Below are 16606 nucleotides of genomic sequence, written 5' to 3'. Positions count from 1 at the left end.
TCTCTGGAGCACAATATGCTTTTCTCCAGAGAAACCCAAAGGTTCACAGAGCCATGACAGAAGCAGCAGAAATAAACTACATGCTTCCTAGCTTCCACCACCAGTGAGGCCTGCATGGAGAGGGTGAGTGGAAATACAAAGCATGGTGAGTTCTTGCTGCTGAATACAGGGTGATTCCTAATGTAACAGCTGAGGCTCCTCAACCTTCCCCACAAGTCCCACTATTAACCCGGAGGACAGTCTTCCTCACCGCACCGAATGTGATATAGCTGAATTACCACAGTCCTCCTCAGCATCTGTGCAAAGAATTAATTTGTGCACATGTAAACATTTTCACCGTCAGCTATCCATACCCAAATTTAGAGGGAGGCCACAAAATCATCAGAATCATCATTAGGGTAGGTCTGTGTGTCTCCAACTCAGAGAGCTTGTTCCACTTATCTTGTCTTTCACACATCTTCTGTGGTCACTAGAAGTTCCTTGCAACAGTAGATATCTCTCCTCTTTAGCTAAGATAATTTGGCAGCTGCAGCAAGTCCCTCAAACAAAGTGGGAGATGCAGCCAATTTTGCTGGTGAATGTGGAGGGAATATTTGGAGGAAATTTGAATTGGAAGTCAAAGGTGAGGACCCCAGAATCCAGCCATCCATCTGAAAGTCAAACAGCACACTGCTATTTAAGTCTTTTAAACATTTAGGATATTTGTACCTTAAGGAAACCTTGATGTTTCTCCCAAAATCTAAGGTGTCCTTGCCATCTGGGTGTTGCACCCAAACTGCGTAAAGGCATGATATGGGGTGGGTTGTGCATGGCCTCTGCAGGTCAGCTGCTGGATGTATGGATCCCTACCAGTCAGCAGACTTGAGAACTGTTAATCTGTCTCATTTTAACACAAGATCAGCAAACCTGCAGCTCCTCACAAACTGTTTAGGATTTTCACTTATCAAAATGGAGTGCCACAGACTTTTAACTTTGCAAATAGGCACTGACAGACTTTTAGGGAGTACAGTTGCGTAAGAACCCTCACTCCTCTTTTATCATTGTCTACAACACCTGTGCATACAATCTGCAACTTTTGTTTCACTTGGCAAAAGGCCCCACTCACAATAAAAATTATATTTAACACCTTCTCTGCACAACTGCGAGACAGGAAAAGATCTGTTCCTTCTAATGTCTTTGCTTCTGTGCCTCTTCTTAATTCAATTTTGTTTGGGTGAGGTCCCACTGACGGTAATGAAAGACTTTTCTACTTATGCAAGGACAAATTTGGCCCCTTGTGGCCAGATTAGACCAGCTCTTGACTCTTTTCTTCATCCAAGACCTATTTCTTTTAAACACGTTTCTGCTTAAGCTTTCTTTCCTCCTAGTAACTTGTGCCAAAACTTCACTTTGAACAACAGTATTGGGGGATGTGAGACTGCTAGAATTTTGTCCTGCTGACTGCACCCTTTTGCAGATGAATTCAACAACGCCTTGAGTTTTAATAATCTAAACTGGATATTTTTGTTGACAGAAGAGCCTGGATATTGTTTCCTCACATCACGGGAGATTTACCAGATGGCATAACAGCATTTTCAATCAGAGTTGCAACTTTGAAGAAAAAAAATGCCTTAAACAATCTGAAAGGGAAGAAACAAAAATTTATCAGCCTCTTAGATAACTGCAATATAAGAAAGTCATGTTGTCTATTCTGACACTTTGTAGAAACCTGATATTCCCAGGGCCTTATCTCACACAATGTTGTTTTTAAGTTATTTTGGTGATGTTCTTGTCTTGATGGAAGGAAGGACTTCGAACTGTGAGCAGATCTGCAATTTAATCGTAAAAGAAATCAGTGTTCCCCTCCTGGAATGATCTGCAGTTGGGCACTGGTGTGAGTGGTCTGTTTTGCAGCCCCAGCACAGTGTGGGAATTTACTGAAAGTGTTCAAATTTCTCAGTCTCTACTGCAGGTACAGCCTGAGAGCCTGACTTTGTGTGCAGGGCTGAAGTAGGCTTTGTGGTGAAAAAATGCTTGCAGATACTTCTTTCATTCTGTCTACAGCTTTAATCCCATTTTCTCTGGCTTCTTTTGCATCCCTTCTAAAGATACTTTCTTTGGAGTGGATCACTTGCTAAGCTGTGCTTAATTTTCTGCACAGGTCCTGGCCGCAAAAGGACGGTAGCCTTAAACAATGTCCCTGAATTCACCCTGGAAGCAAAGGTGCACTCATTTCCCTTGGCACTCCATTGCACAGGAGCTCCTGCCCTCTACATGGGCTCCAAAAACCTCATTCCTCCTGAAAGCATGTCACAGAATTCATTCCACTGTAGAAAGTTTTCCAGCAGCTGCAAGGGTGGGAAGGTGCTCCCAAGAATTAACTCCCTGGAGGCACCTGGGGATACCATGCGCTTGGTTTTCAGCAGAACCTGGGAACTTCAGTCACACCACAAAATTTAAGTTAATTCCAGACAATTTGTTTTGTTACCTAATTCAAAAAGTGTTCCATCTTGTATTTTCCAGCAAGTATTGGCTGCAGCTGTGGGGAAAGCGCAAAGAGGCTGTTGGTAGGAGTGACTTGAGGGATGACCTTTCTATGAAGGATGCAAGAGATTTCCTGAGGCGTGACTGACAGCGCACAGCAGTGCTTGAAGAGTTGCAAACTGCCCATAGTGTTGTGAGCTCCTGCCTCCAGTTTGCTCTGACTAGGAGGATTCTGCTGGTGGTGAGGATGATTATTCCTGGTAGCACTGAAACTCGTCTTTTGCTTTTCTGGATCTAACTATCCTAGAGCTGTTACCAGTCATATTCAATAACTGCCAGGAGTCGGTTCCTCCAGAAGTCGTTATCTCACAGAGAAATACTGAGTTTCTTGTGCAGTGGCAGGGCTTACCAGGGTTAAAAAGAAATATGTCAGCAGGCACCTGGATCCATGTATATACACTTCTTACACAGACATCAGATGTGACCCAAGTAGGGTATGTGGTAAGATCAAATACCAGGTAGTAACATGCTGTCAAGAGCATATTGGCAGCTGTGTGTCAAAAGCCGACACAGACACCAGTCTCTTCAAACATACATTCCTTGTATGTCAACAGCAGTGCGGGGCACAGAATATTTGGGGTAAGAAGAGTCAAACCTGTATTTTCTTTCATGTTTTAAAATGACTTTCTTGGACTTGTTAGAGCACTTCTACAGAGATGTAATCAATGCTGGAAAAGGAGGAAAAAGACTGAGTTACAGTAGCAAAAATCTGCTATTAAACTGTACTGTATTGGCAAGTCTTTATGGATGTGGGATGCTCAACTCTTTTGAAAACAACAATATATGTGTAGGTGGCAGAATACAGATTCAAGTCTGTCTTTAAGCAACACGAATTTGAACTTCAGCTGAAAAGATCTGGAACTGAGGTGCTTTACAGGTACTTGTTCTTATAATGGCAAAAATAATTTTTCCAACACTCAGCCTTTCTCCCTCTTTTCTGTCAGGGCTGGTGGCCTACAGGAAGCATCAGCATGTTGCAGTACATCAAGGCTAAGACTCTAATGTGTGTGTAAGTGGAAAATGATCTTTGGATGAGGCAGAGACTTCAAGTCTAAGAGGAAATGAAGCCTGACCGCTGCAGGTTGTAGCTCAAAAGCACAATTTTCACATATTGGCACAGTCTAACTTCAGTATGAACTGTAGACTAAATTTTCAGAGTTCCAAATAGACCCTAAGAAAGAGGAGCTGAGAAGGGGGTGTGCACCTCCTAGGAGGCTTCTGTTTGCTTTAAGCATCCCCTGGAATAATTCACTGTCTTAGGTGGCTGTCACATCCCATTGACTTTACTCTTTTTAATAAATCTGTACATTTTAATAGTTAGATTTGCATTTATGTGTGTGCTTGTTGAGATGTGTAATGTCTGAAGGAAAGGTGCAAAGAAGATAGAACCAGGATCTTTTCAGTGACAAGACATGAGGCAACAGTCATGAACTGAAACACAAGAGATTCCCTCTGAACATCAGGAAACACTTTTTTGCTGTGAAACAGGTAGTCCATGGATGTTGTGGAGTCTCCTTCCTTTGAGAAACTGAAAAGCCATTTGGATATGGTCCTGGGCAACTAGCTGTAGGGCCCCTGCTTGAGCAGGGGTGTTGGACTAGATGACATCCAGAATGACCTTTCAACCTCAACCAGTCTGTGATTCTGTGATTCAGTGAAATAATCACATGTTTGCAGGTGTTTTCAGTGTTTAACATTTTTCTTGTCTCTTAGTAAAGGTACAGCAGTAACTCTAATAATGCCTTTACTGTAGTTGCAAATATAACAGAGTCTGTATACCCAGTGGTGCTCTTGCTGACATGTAAGTCAACAAGAACACCGAAGGCAAGCATTTTAGCTGACCAAAGAATGCTTCAATGATGTGCTAGTGACTAAAAGTTTTCTACCTGCTGCTAGACAGGTTGTGATAGATTTCTGTGCAATAAATGTTCACTTCACAGATAAAGCCACCAGCTCTTGGGGGACTGCACACACTCTCAAATACTGCTTTCTGTGCAACACTACTGATCATCACAAAGCCCCGGTTACTGTATGAGGTAGTGGAAAGGAGCATGCCATGGGATAGAAACAGAGCACATGGATTGGCAAAAGGAAGACTTCCTTTCCACTGGAAAAGGTCTGACCTCACCTTCCCAAGCCAAATGCTAAGATGCTCTTCAGTTAACCAGAGCCTCATTCCAGTGTTTTACCCTCTATGTGGAAATTCTTAGCTTTAGAGAGGTAGACAGCCTGGTTGGTGCAAGCTGTGCTCTTGTCATAGTCCAGTTCAGGATTATGCTCCTCAAACCATCTCAGGAAGCCTCTTCCTGTGAGTTCCACCTTCACAACAGGGTCCACCAGGGTACACCTGAGGTTCAGAACCAGTTGGCCTATGCTGGAAACAGCCAAATACACCTGTCTCAGACAGCATCAGATTAGTTGTTCTCACTGTCGACATGAGGGAAGAGCAGGAGCTGGGTGCTGCTGGGGTCCAAAGGCTGGGTTGCAAGGTCATCTTCTCCAACCTCGCCCCATCACTCCGCAGTTTGTGAGGTCATGGCGTGGGGCATGGGCGTAGGGTGCCCCACAGGGAGAGAGCTCTCCAAGCTATGCCAGAGGGGACAGGTGACATTATCTGATTATTAGCAGCACCTAACTAACTGGCAGGTATTCAACTACACAGTTAGGATCGGTATTGGCAACACAGCAGATAAACTACAAATCGAGATGCTTAGCAAATGTCGATAAATACCTAGAAATTTCTAAGTGCCCTTCCGTGATGAATCCTCAAAACTTCTAACTATGCACACGTGCACACACACACACATACACGATTATGTGCACCGCTCTCTGGGGTGCTAGTTCCCCAACCCATGCACCTCTCCTTGAGGAGACACAAGTACTCTACGTGCACCCCACCTGCTAACCCCACCCTGCGGTGCCGCACCCCATCAACATCACCGTGCTGGCTGCACGCAGGCTGCTCACACCATCCCACAGAGGTGGGCTGCTGCTGGCAGCGCTAGCTCTAGCTTTGGTGGCTGCTGCCTCCCTCGTTCCACTCCTGGGTCTCGTCCCCGGTCACAACTTCTCACACTGCCTTGAGTTTTCTTTCCAGGCTGACTCTTTGTACTCTCACAAATCTCCTGGCAATCACCTGTCTACTGGTCAATTCAGCTGATGGTTGTCTCAGGTAAAATTCACCTTTCCTACTTTCCTCATGGTGTTACCAGTTTTGGGCTACCACCTTTCTGGAATGCACAGTTTCATGTATTGTGTTCACAGCTGTTGTGCACACTCACCTCACTACCACTTTAGCCATTGTCATTGCTACCCAGAGGGAGCTGTGCAAACTCCCCCACAGCAAACTACTAGCAGTGGGTAGTAGGTGTGGCTGATATTGCCAGCATAAGCAGTGGCCAGAAGACTACAGTAAGTGTCAGTGAGATCTGAGGATGGCAGGGCAGGCAAGCCGCCACCATGCCACCCCTCTGGCCAATGAGGTCCTGCAGGTCTGGCTGAAGCCAGCAGGGTCTTGTTCACCAGTGCAGGATGACTGGAAAGATCTTATTGTAAAGTAGGAGGCTTTGGTGAACATGGCTAAAGGCAAGGGACTGAGATGAAGCTCAGCCCATTTTGTCTCCTGAGCTCGCACTTTGTCATATCAGAGCAATTCCAGCTAACTGGAGCTGCTGCAACTTGATCATAACATTAAGGTGAAAGACATATTCCTTCCAAAAAAAAAAAACAAAACCCAAAACACTGTAAGGCTGATCTGAGTTAGACCTCAAATGCTATTGGACACTTGGACTGAACGGGTGCGCTGTGCTCTGACCCACATAGATGTGGGAAAAAGAAGAAAAAGAATGCAGCATGGGAAATCAGAAAGGCCTTCAGTTAGGGGAGCAGGGATGAAGACAGTTACAGCAAGGGCTGCAGTAAGGATCACATCTGTGGCTGATGCCAGCATATATCTGTGCGACATTGATGATCTGTGGGCCCGGAGCGAAAGTGCTGGCACCTGCTCTGCAGAGCCCAGTTCCAGAGGCAATGTTCTCAGCTGCAGTTGAGGATGAAGGCACTTGGTGAGAAATGCTGGAAATTAACTGATCAAGACGGCCAACAGTTTAGGAAACAAGTCACAGCAGCACATTGAACTTTAAGTCTTTCCTCCTCTATACTAATTAGTCACTTGTTCCAAGGCTGTCAAGATTCTCTCTCACAGCCTCTGTACCCCATCCTTGCTTACAGTGTCTTCAGTTGTTTCTTTTTTAAGGAAAAAAGGCATTGAATTAACATGCTGACTGTAAACTGTCAGTCTTGATTCTTGGCTGCTGCATCTCATTCTCTGAGCCTCTGCTTGCCTTGCCTTGTTAAAAAATAAACTGTTTGGGAAAAGAACTGTTAAGTGCCCTGGGTTGTAGTGAGAAGGAACAGTTTCTCAATTGAGCACAGAATTACCAATAACAAAAACATCTTTTTTCTTATTTATGCTTGGTGGTTTTCAGCAGTCATTGCCTTGTGCACAAGTTGTGTGGTTATAGGTGGAAAAAATAGCTTATAGCTACTTGCGTGAGTGATGATAGATCATCAAGTAAAAAATTATAATTAGTGATAATGTATGAATTGAATGCTAGACTCCCATGGTTTAGTGCTCAGGCACTGATTTATGCTTTACAAAAATAGCTTATAGCTATGATCTCCATGCTGCCATTACATGAAACCGATATTTCATCTCAACCTATACATCCCCTGAGAACTTTAAGGGCAATCTGAGCATGCAATTGTCCAGAAAAGAAGGAAGTATTGCTCTTATGTCATGGTTTGTGCTCCTTCCTTTCCGTCTTGAAGGTAGACCAGCTAAAAATGAATTGTGCAAATGTTGTTTCTTTGCACTTTGTGATGTCCGACAAAAATGATCTTTAAATTCCATTTCCAGAAGAACAGTACAGTATACTTTTAACAAAAGTAAGCTTCAAAAATACAGTAGGGAACTCTATTGGGTGTGTGTGGCAAGATTTTGGCAGTGGGGTATACTGGAGTGGCTTCTGTGAGAAGCTGCTAGAAGCTTCCCCTATGTCCAATAGAGCCAACACCAGACAGCTCCAAGAAGGACCCGACGCTGGCCAAGACTGAGCCCTTCAGCGACGGTGGTAGCACCTCTGGGATAAGGTATTTAAGAAGGGGGAACACCCCCCCCCCCACCCGAGCAACAGCAATTGCAGCCAAAGAGAGGAGTGAGGATATGTGAAGGAATCAACTCTGCAGACACCAAGGTCAGTGATGAAGGAGGTGGTGTACATGCCCCAGGTGCCTGAGCAGAGATTCCCCTCAGCCCGTGGTGAAGACCATGGTGAGGCAGGCTGTCCCCCTGCAACCCATGGAGGACCCCACGCTGGAGCAGATATCCACCTGCAGCCCATGGAGGACCCCATGCTGAAGTAGGTGGATGCCCAAAGGAGGCTGTGACTTCATGAGAAGCCCGCATTGCAGGCTCCTGGCACGACCTGTGGACATGTGGAGAGAGAGGACCCCACGCTGGAGCAGGTTTGCTGTCAGGTTTTCTGGCAGGACCCTAAGGGTCTGTTCTGAAGGACTGCATCCCTTGGAAAGGACCCATGTTAGAGCAGTTCTTGAAGAGCTGCAGCCCTGTGGGAAGGACTTGTGTTGGAGGATTGTCTCCCATGGGAGGGACCCCACACTGGAACAGGGGAAGAGTGTGAGGAGTCCTCCCCCTGAGGAGGAAGGAGCAGCAGAGACAACATGTGATGAACTGACCACAACCTCCATTCCCTATCCATCTGCACAGCTCGGGGCAGAGAAGGTAGAGGAAACTGGGAGTGAAGATGAGCCTGGGAAGAAGGGAAGGGTCGGGGTAAAGTGTTTTTAAGATTTGGGTTTATTTCTCATTATCCTACTCTGATTTGATTGGTAATAAATTAAATAAATTTTCCTCAAGTTGAGTCTGTTTTGCTTGTGACAGTAATTGCTGAGTGATCTCCCTGTCCTTATTTCGACCCACGAGCCTTTTGTGATATTTCCTCTCCCCTGTCCAGCTGAGGAAGGGAGTGACAGAGCGGTTTTGGTGGGCACCTGGCATCCAGCCAGGTTAATCCACCACAGGAACATTATATTCTGTCTTTGCTTATGTTGATGCGTGCTGTCATTGATTTTGAGCTTTCAGTTTATATCAGCCAAAACAGAACCTTTTGTCTGAATCAGCTACAGTTCAGAAGTTACAAATGGAAGGAAAATGGATTCATGTCTCGCCATATTTAATTTTGCAAACTAAAATCTTGCTTCCATATCTTCCTTTCAGTCATTTAAGAAGCTTTATGCAGCCCTATTATGTTTCATAGTTTTGTGCAGGCATCAGGGAAGACTGTGTCATTGTTTGCTGGTTTTGTTCTCTGAGACTTACAAGGACATCACCTTATGTTTGGGCCTCCTGGTTTCATTCTGAAATTTTGAACCTGAAAACTCAAGGGGAAATGAAGGGCCAAGCCCTTGAACTTACAGAGTTGTGCTACGACAAAACACATCGGTGTTGGGTTGTGTCAACAGGGCCCCAGAGAAGTAAACAAACTCAGCCCATGGGGAGCCATTGTCACTCTGGGTCTGCACAAGGGTCTTCCCCAGAGACCTCTGTTCTGGTTTGGGCTACAACAGAACTAATTCTCTGTTCAGTGATTTTACTTTTCAGCTAAGTCTCACCTAAGTGACTGCCCTTTCTGAAGTTAATGGCATAGTTTTTCAGACAGTGTCTGCTTCTAGCGGTGACAGCACTTAATGTTCATAGTTACTGCCAAGGAATGGTGTGCAGAAAGGCTCTTGCTTATACTTGCTCCTATAGAAACGAAGGTCACTGCTAAATCCTGTACCCCATGTTGAAGTGCTGTAAGTAAAAGGGTTATAAGTAAGTAAAAAGGTCGCACCTGCGGGGAGGAGCGGACAGGACAGGTGACCCAAAACTGACCGACTAAGTATTCCATCCCATATACTTCATACTCAGTATAAAGCTGAGGGGTCACAAGGGTTAAGCCCTTTTCTTCAATGGCCAGCATCTAAGGAGGACTCTGTCAATTCTTCTGTCTTTGATCCTGATCCTTGTGTTCCTGAATCCAGTTCCCGAATCCAGTTCCTGAATCTAGTCCCCGCCTGCTGCTGAGGCCAGTCTGGGACTTCCATGGTGCCTGCCCTGCAGCCTCAGTAGTGAGGTGATCATTATTGGGGTAGTTTGACACTGGTTTTGTATATATTTGTATATATTTCATTATTTTCTAATTAATAGTGTTATCTTTTTATTGTTACTATTTCATTAAAGCTGTTTTAGTTTTTTTAGGGTTTTTTCCAACCCCTAAGTCTCTCTCCCTTATTCTTTTTCTCTTCCCCTTCTAGGAAGGGAGAGGGTTTAATAGACAGCATCTGTCATTAGTTAGTTGTCAGCCCATCTTTAACCCATGACAGCTTTGAGGTCTGAGGGAACTGGACCCAGGCTGAGCTTTTGGGTTCATAATAGAACTTGGACTGGTCTGCACGTTAAGAGGATTTAGTATAAAAGTGTTGCACAGGTCTTGTTTGTATTCTGCCTCTTTCCACCAGTATATGAAGGGCCTGCATTTGCACACAAATTCCCTTTGTGAGTTGAGCTGCCTCTGTAGCTCTCCTGATGGTGACATGTGGAAAATGGAGTACGCTCATTTGAATTTTAAATTTCTTGTATTACAGGGGAATTAGGCCATACTGATAGTGCTTTAGATGCACTAAATGCTAGCACTACCTTTCTTGAAGCCAACTTCACAGTCATCTCATAGGCAGCGACATAGCTATGAAGAAACTATCACGGAGGACCCTTCATACAGTCAGCCCCTGTTAATACATAGGTTTTACAAGGGAGCATGAATTAGGCAAATGAATGCAGGGTTTTTTTTGCCAAGCAGCATCTCTCAATGGAAAAAATAATGTGTAATAAGCACTGTGAGTGGAATGGCCAACCAGAGCTAAATGGATAATTTTTATTTGGCATTCCCATACAATGAGTGATTCATTTGGCAACTACAAGGTCCAATTTTCTTTTAATACTCTTTTTTTTGAACGTGATTATGATATACTGTGCATACAAGTAGAAAATCAACGCTTTCACTAATAATGTTTTTAATTTTATTAGTGAATGCTTTGTGAAATATAACTTTTTTCAGCTGTCTTCTAACTTTAAAGATATTTTTTATACCAATATTAGTATTCTCCCTAATCCTGGTATTAAAAATTACCTGTTATTTTAACATATTCCATGACATCCTCAGAGCAGAAAAACACACTGTTTCTGCTGCCAGTTGGTTCCCCACCAACTTGTTCTGCAACAGATATAAAGAGCTGTGCCATAGAGCCATACAGGGAAATTAACTTCATTAGAAGGCACAGATGTGTAGTTGCCAGGTTTTTGTAAGCAAAAATCTCATGACACCATTTTTTTGCGAGGAACAGCATAAGGCAGGCTGACCATAAATTCAGAACATCTCCTTTATTCTTTGGCTAATCTTAATGTTTAGCAAGCACATACAAAAGTAAGAACCATTTTAAGAATTTGTAACTGTACTTGGTAAGTGGGGTAGTGGGGGAGAAATACAGCAGAGCTAGCAAGACTTTAAAGATCTACCACGATAGATCTTACCTGGAGAAAGTACTGCAAAGCTGTCAATAGCTGCTTGTAAACAGTAGAGCTTGAAATAGGGAAAACATGCTTTTTCCCTGTCAGAACGGCACAAAGCCTTGGCTGAAGCCCTTGCCTGGCCTATCCATCTGGCTGATGTGAGAAATGAGATATCGACTTTTCTTATACTGTGCGGTCAGAAACTTAGGGGAGCCACAAAGCTAGCAAACAACACACAGTTTATTACACTCTAAGTGAGATGTTGGAAAACTTTTGCAACGTACATCTTTCTATTTACCAAATGCAACTTAATTCACATTATTAACCAAAGAAATACAGAACACACACTGCTAGATTTGCTTCTGGTGAGAATTGATGTAGCTAGGAACTGGCTTACATGCTGCAGCTTTCCATGTTATAGATGCTTTGTTCATTAAAAGGAAATAATTCCTTTGTTAAAAATAGGCTGTAAACCTGCAATTTTTCAGATGCGCTCCATTAAATTAGAAACACAGTTGCTGCTGATTTCAAGGAAATGTGTGCATCCAAATCCACTCTGTATCCTTGAAATTATCAAGCTAAATACCCAGAATTATCTCTTATCTAGAAAACAGTATACAAGAGGAAATCAGAGTGCAAAATTTCATATATTATAATTAAGAAATTACAAGGTAAAGTCAAGAGTACTTGTAGGTACTTGCAAGAAATTAAGGTGTCATTATATAACAACATAAGATTTTCATTCTTTCTACTCAGTCACTTACCCTCAAGAGCCAAAATAGAGAAGTCTGAAGATTCAGAAACATTAGTGGGAATGAGAAAGACATGCTGCTGGCTACAATATTTGGCATCAGTAGCAAGTTTGCATTATTTTAGCCCTGCTAGAGAGACACAGTAGTTCAAAACTTTCTTAATAAGGCAAAAAGTCCCAGAGGGCTGTGGGTTCCCATAGGAGGTCTTTTAATGATAAACCAGCTCTCACATCCTAAGCAGCTGTTCTGCTGACTGCCATTACTTTAAATAGCCACTGCACTAGCCTGTCTGCATTAAAATAAGTGAAGGGATAAATAAAGCACATCATCCAAAGAGCTTCTCTCCCCTGCAATGTCATCAGAAAGTCCACCGTCCCTTCAAACCCTGTGCCTTTTTGAGCTGGAGTCCACAGGTCCAGATTTGGTCTGTGGCCTGTGAAGGCAGATGGGGACTTGCCATGCCTGTACCGCCCTGGGAATATGCACTTACCTCAGCAGCAGTTTGCAGGCTGGTGTGGGGGCTGAGGTACCTCTTTGTAGCTGGATTGCACAGTTGGGTTTTCTTTTTTGGAGGTAGGTCCTCCTGCCAAAGCCAAGGAGGAGTGAGGGCTTTCCCAGGAAAAGGGTGATAGAGCTGCTCTATTTTTTGCCTGAAACACTGTGTCCATAACACTTGCTGCATTGAAGAATAGCCCTTCTACTCTGTTTTGCTCTTCAGGATGGTGTAACTGTTCAGCTACAACCTGTTCTGTCCTGGAAAGTTTCACAGGACCTCACACCCTCTTCCTTCTACTGAAGCATTTCCATTCCACTTTTTAAATATTCATTAAATCAGTGAGAGGTACATAGGAATATGTTCTCTGGCTAATTTTCAGTGCCATTCCTTGTCAATACAGAGTTTATTACAACTTTATTACAACTGATTTCCAATGAGAACTCTTTTCTCCAGAATCCCTTATGGTGTACAGCCACAATAATCATGTGAGATCCTACTGGAAGTCCCTCTGGGCCAACAGTAACCTAGTGTGCTGTTGGATAGGGGAGGGTATGGAGTGTTGGGTTACATGACAAAAGTTGCACACACACACCCTCAAAGAACACCATGGCTGAGGGAACCCCAGTACTTCCCTGCCCAGCTCCTCCTGGGACCTCGCAGGTGCCACCAGCCCATGAAAGGCTCATCCCCGCAAACACAAAGGCATGATGGCAGTGGGTACTCCAATGCCTCAATCAGAGATAAAAGGCCTCGCTCTGCCCCCAGGGCTGTCCCAGAGCAGCCCCAGCCCTACAGGCTGGGGGACATCCAGCTCTTTGGGTCACCCCACAGATTCAGGACACTGCCCAGGGGTGTAGGGCTTGCTGTGGGGTGCAGGGAAGAGTATTTTGGGACTGCACAGGATTTACTGTGGGATCTTTAGGGGAGGTAAGGCAAGGGAGACTTCACAGTGGTTTGAGGAGGAACAAATGTGGGAAAACAGAGGGCGAAGAGGAGAAAAGGAGTTGGTCTTGTGCAAAGAGACACTGGCCAGGATGCAGTCGGTCCTGACTCCTGACTAAACTCCATGTCTAGTGATTTTCTCAGATGCAGGCTCCCTGGGCTGTGTGCATGTCTGTACGGGGGGGCGGGGGCTGAGTGCCAGGGGACAACCAGGGCTGGGAGCCCTGTGTGCCTATGGTGCCAGCACGGGGCATGATGAGGGTGTGCTGTCAGTGCAAGGCCCTGGCCAGCAACAAGCTAGACCAGCTGGCAAGCGGGGCACGTGGCCTGGGGGCAAAGGGGGGCTGTCTGTAGGACTGAGACACCTGGATGCATCATCCGTGGACAGGGAGCTGTGGCAGGCTCCCCACCCTGCAGCTGCCGGATTCGGCACTCCCCAACAGGGAGCACTGATTCCAGCACTTGTTTTTGAGAGCTGGAAAAAGACATTTTCCAAGCATATAGATCAGGTCAGACATAACTGATGAGGTATTTACTCTGGTTCCCATCAAGGCTTCAGCAGGAGCTAGGTGCTGAGCTGTCTAGCACGTCTAGCCTGACACAAGTTAAACCCAGTCTGTTTGTTTGGGAGGTAGGCACGTGTTCGCATGGGTCTCAGCTGTACACCCAAACAGCATATTAAAAAACCTATCAGTATGGCACAATTTCAAATGAACGCTTCAAACAATGTAAAGGAAGCCAAATGCCTAATACAAGCCCCCATGACTTGTGGTCCAACAAAAGCATGCAAGTAAGATTTCTCGCTATTTAAGGGAGCCTGTATTCCCCAGTCTGGTGATGACCACTTCTATTGATTTGTGATGCCATTTTTTTCTCTTTTAGCTTTCAGATTCAGGCCTAGAAGTGTATTTGTTCAACTAGGTTTGGGGTCATAAATAATTGAAATGCACTGAGAAGTGGTAGTTTTGGTTGGCTGATTTATATAGTGAGGAAAGTAAAGTGGTTGTGACCTTCTGCCTCCATCTTTGACAAGCATATAATTGGGAGACAAGAAAGAGGCTCAAAAGCATGCCACTACATCGAAAACAAGCCACTTTTGCTTATGAAGACATGAGGTTGTTCTTCTAAATTGCCTCTCATTCATGCAATGCGTAGTCTATGTATTTGTCTTTTAACAGTCCTATGGGCTTTCCCAGACATGCTGGATATTCCTCAGTGTCTTGTTTAGTTAGGTTTGGTTTTAGTGGTCAGAGAATACAAGTCTAACGAGTGAAATCATTGTGCATACAGTGCCAGGAACCTCAGCAGATAAACCCCAGGAACACGGAAAAAGCAAGAGTAGGGAAAGGAAAAGGGAGGAGGAAAAATGCCCAAGCTGAGCCTTTGGTTTGTTTTTCTGTACCACTAATGGCCCTCAAAGAAACCCAAGAAGTCCTTCACATAGAAGTGAAAGGAGTAAGTTCCTTTCGTTTAAATGCAGTGCAGAATCAGCTCCCTTCTTGGTCACTTATGCTGACTGTATGAGTTCATGCCCTCTGTGGGGTTCACTGGCATTAATGCTTCCATGTCAATGTAAATCACTTGCAATCAGAAAGGGAAGACCAGGTTCCTTGCCTGTCTGTTATCACCTAAACATGGGAGGGACTCTATTGTACCATAATGCAAGCCACTACGTTGCCACTGTTTCTGCTCATCTGCACTGATCTAATGCTTTGAAATGGTTTATTATTTATGGAGACAATTTTAGGTCTAGTGTAAAATATGTTGTTCTCTTTGAAATATCAAACCACAGTATATTAAGCATGAATTGTATGGAATTTTTTATATTGTTAGCTCTTGATGCATACGAGGAAATGCACTTTGCAACAGTCCTTGCAGCCCTTAGTGTCAATTTTTTATTAATGCTTCCCTTGTAATTCTGTATTTGTTTCTAATGTAGATGGGGAATAAAATGGGAGCTCTCCAGTGACTAATATGACATTTTTGAATTTTCATGGATGTTAACAAAAGACTGTGCAGTCCAGTGAATAAAAGCTACTTAGTAAGTTAAAAATGACACTGAGATTATATCCCATGTGGATATTTTTTGATATTAAAAATCATTCATTAAAAGCTGGTTATTTTCCTGTAAGACAATATTTCCAAAAAGATTTATCAGTCCATAAATGAAGTGGGCAAGTTCATGATCAGCTGTCATTCTGTCATTTGATTAGCTCTAAATCTGTGTGGGTTGTGAGTGCTGACAACCTATTATCACTGGGCTCTTGGTCTGTGGCATTCAGCTTTACGTCTTCTAGGAGGCACTCACTAAAGGACATTTGAAAGCCCCAACTGCAGGGCTGGAGGGGCCACATTGATGGTGGGTCCTTCCTCTTGCCCACCCCGTGCCTTGCGGTAACTGGACATCCAGCAATACAAGTGTCCTGGGCAAAAAGGGAGACCGAGCTAAAGACAGCATGGCTAGACTCGAGGCTACGGCACTCAGCTAGGAGAACAGATGGCTATTTTAATTGGATTAAAAAAGAAGTATAGGGAAAAGGTGGGCACGGGACCAGAAGGGTGCCAGAGGTAATGGTTGAGCACTTGCTTCCTGGGCAAGTGAAGAAGAAAGCAGAGAAGGGTCTTACACTCCAGGCTCCTCCATCCCACAAGGGCACTGAGACATGCCGTTGCAACACAGCTTGGCTGAGTCCAGCTTTTATTTAGGCGAGTAATTCTAGCTTGTCTCCAGAAGCCCTTGAAATCAAGCATTCACCTGACTCATTACTGGTCTCTGAAAATTTACAGTCTTGAAGCAAACATTTCAGCAAAAAAATTCTCAAGTTTATTCATTTCTTCAGGCTAAACTTTTTCTGATATGTACCTTAAAATTCAGGCCGTGATAAATGGCATTCTTTAAAGACAGGTTTGACAGATTATGTCATCATCCCATGTCAAAAACATTGCCAGTTCTAACAACACACATTATCCAGTGAGCTTCTGTATCTATTTTCATTAAACACATTGAAAAAATGTTTGTTGCTTTAATGGGGTACATATGTAAAACTATAGCATAGGCCAAGCATGAAAGAAATACAGATTCAAGGAACTGCTACTGTGCAGAACTGAAGGTGGAAGTGATTAAGAAGAACAAATTATATCCAGAGTTAAAAAGCAGTTTTGTCCTACAATAAATATAAATGAGCTTTCCACAGATTTAGGGTTTTAGAGGTTTATTTTTCTGGATTTGAAGCTATTATTCTGACCATAAAGGAGGGAGGGAAA

General features: G+C 43.9%; 1 protein-coding gene across 1 annotated transcript; it reads right to left on the bottom strand.

The window, feature by feature from the left end:
- Window positions 1–540: 540 nt before the first annotated feature.
- On the bottom strand, window positions 541–4960 carry ARRDC5 (arrestin domain containing 5). The gene is given in 3 exon segments (XM_009955943.2): window positions 541–650; window positions 4713–4921; window positions 4923–4960. Coding segments are annotated over 3 exon segments (357 nt in total).
- Window positions 4961–16606: the final 11646 nt, after the last annotated feature.

This window comes from Leptosomus discolor, chromosome 1, assembly GCF_034619465.1.
Source record: "Leptosomus discolor isolate bLepDis1 chromosome 1, bLepDis1.hap2, whole genome shotgun sequence".
Lineage (NCBI taxonomy): Eukaryota > Metazoa > Chordata > Aves > Leptosomiformes > Leptosomidae > Leptosomus > Leptosomus discolor.
Note: the sequence above shows the minus strand (reverse complement) of the source record. Positions and strands in the feature narration are given on the sequence as shown.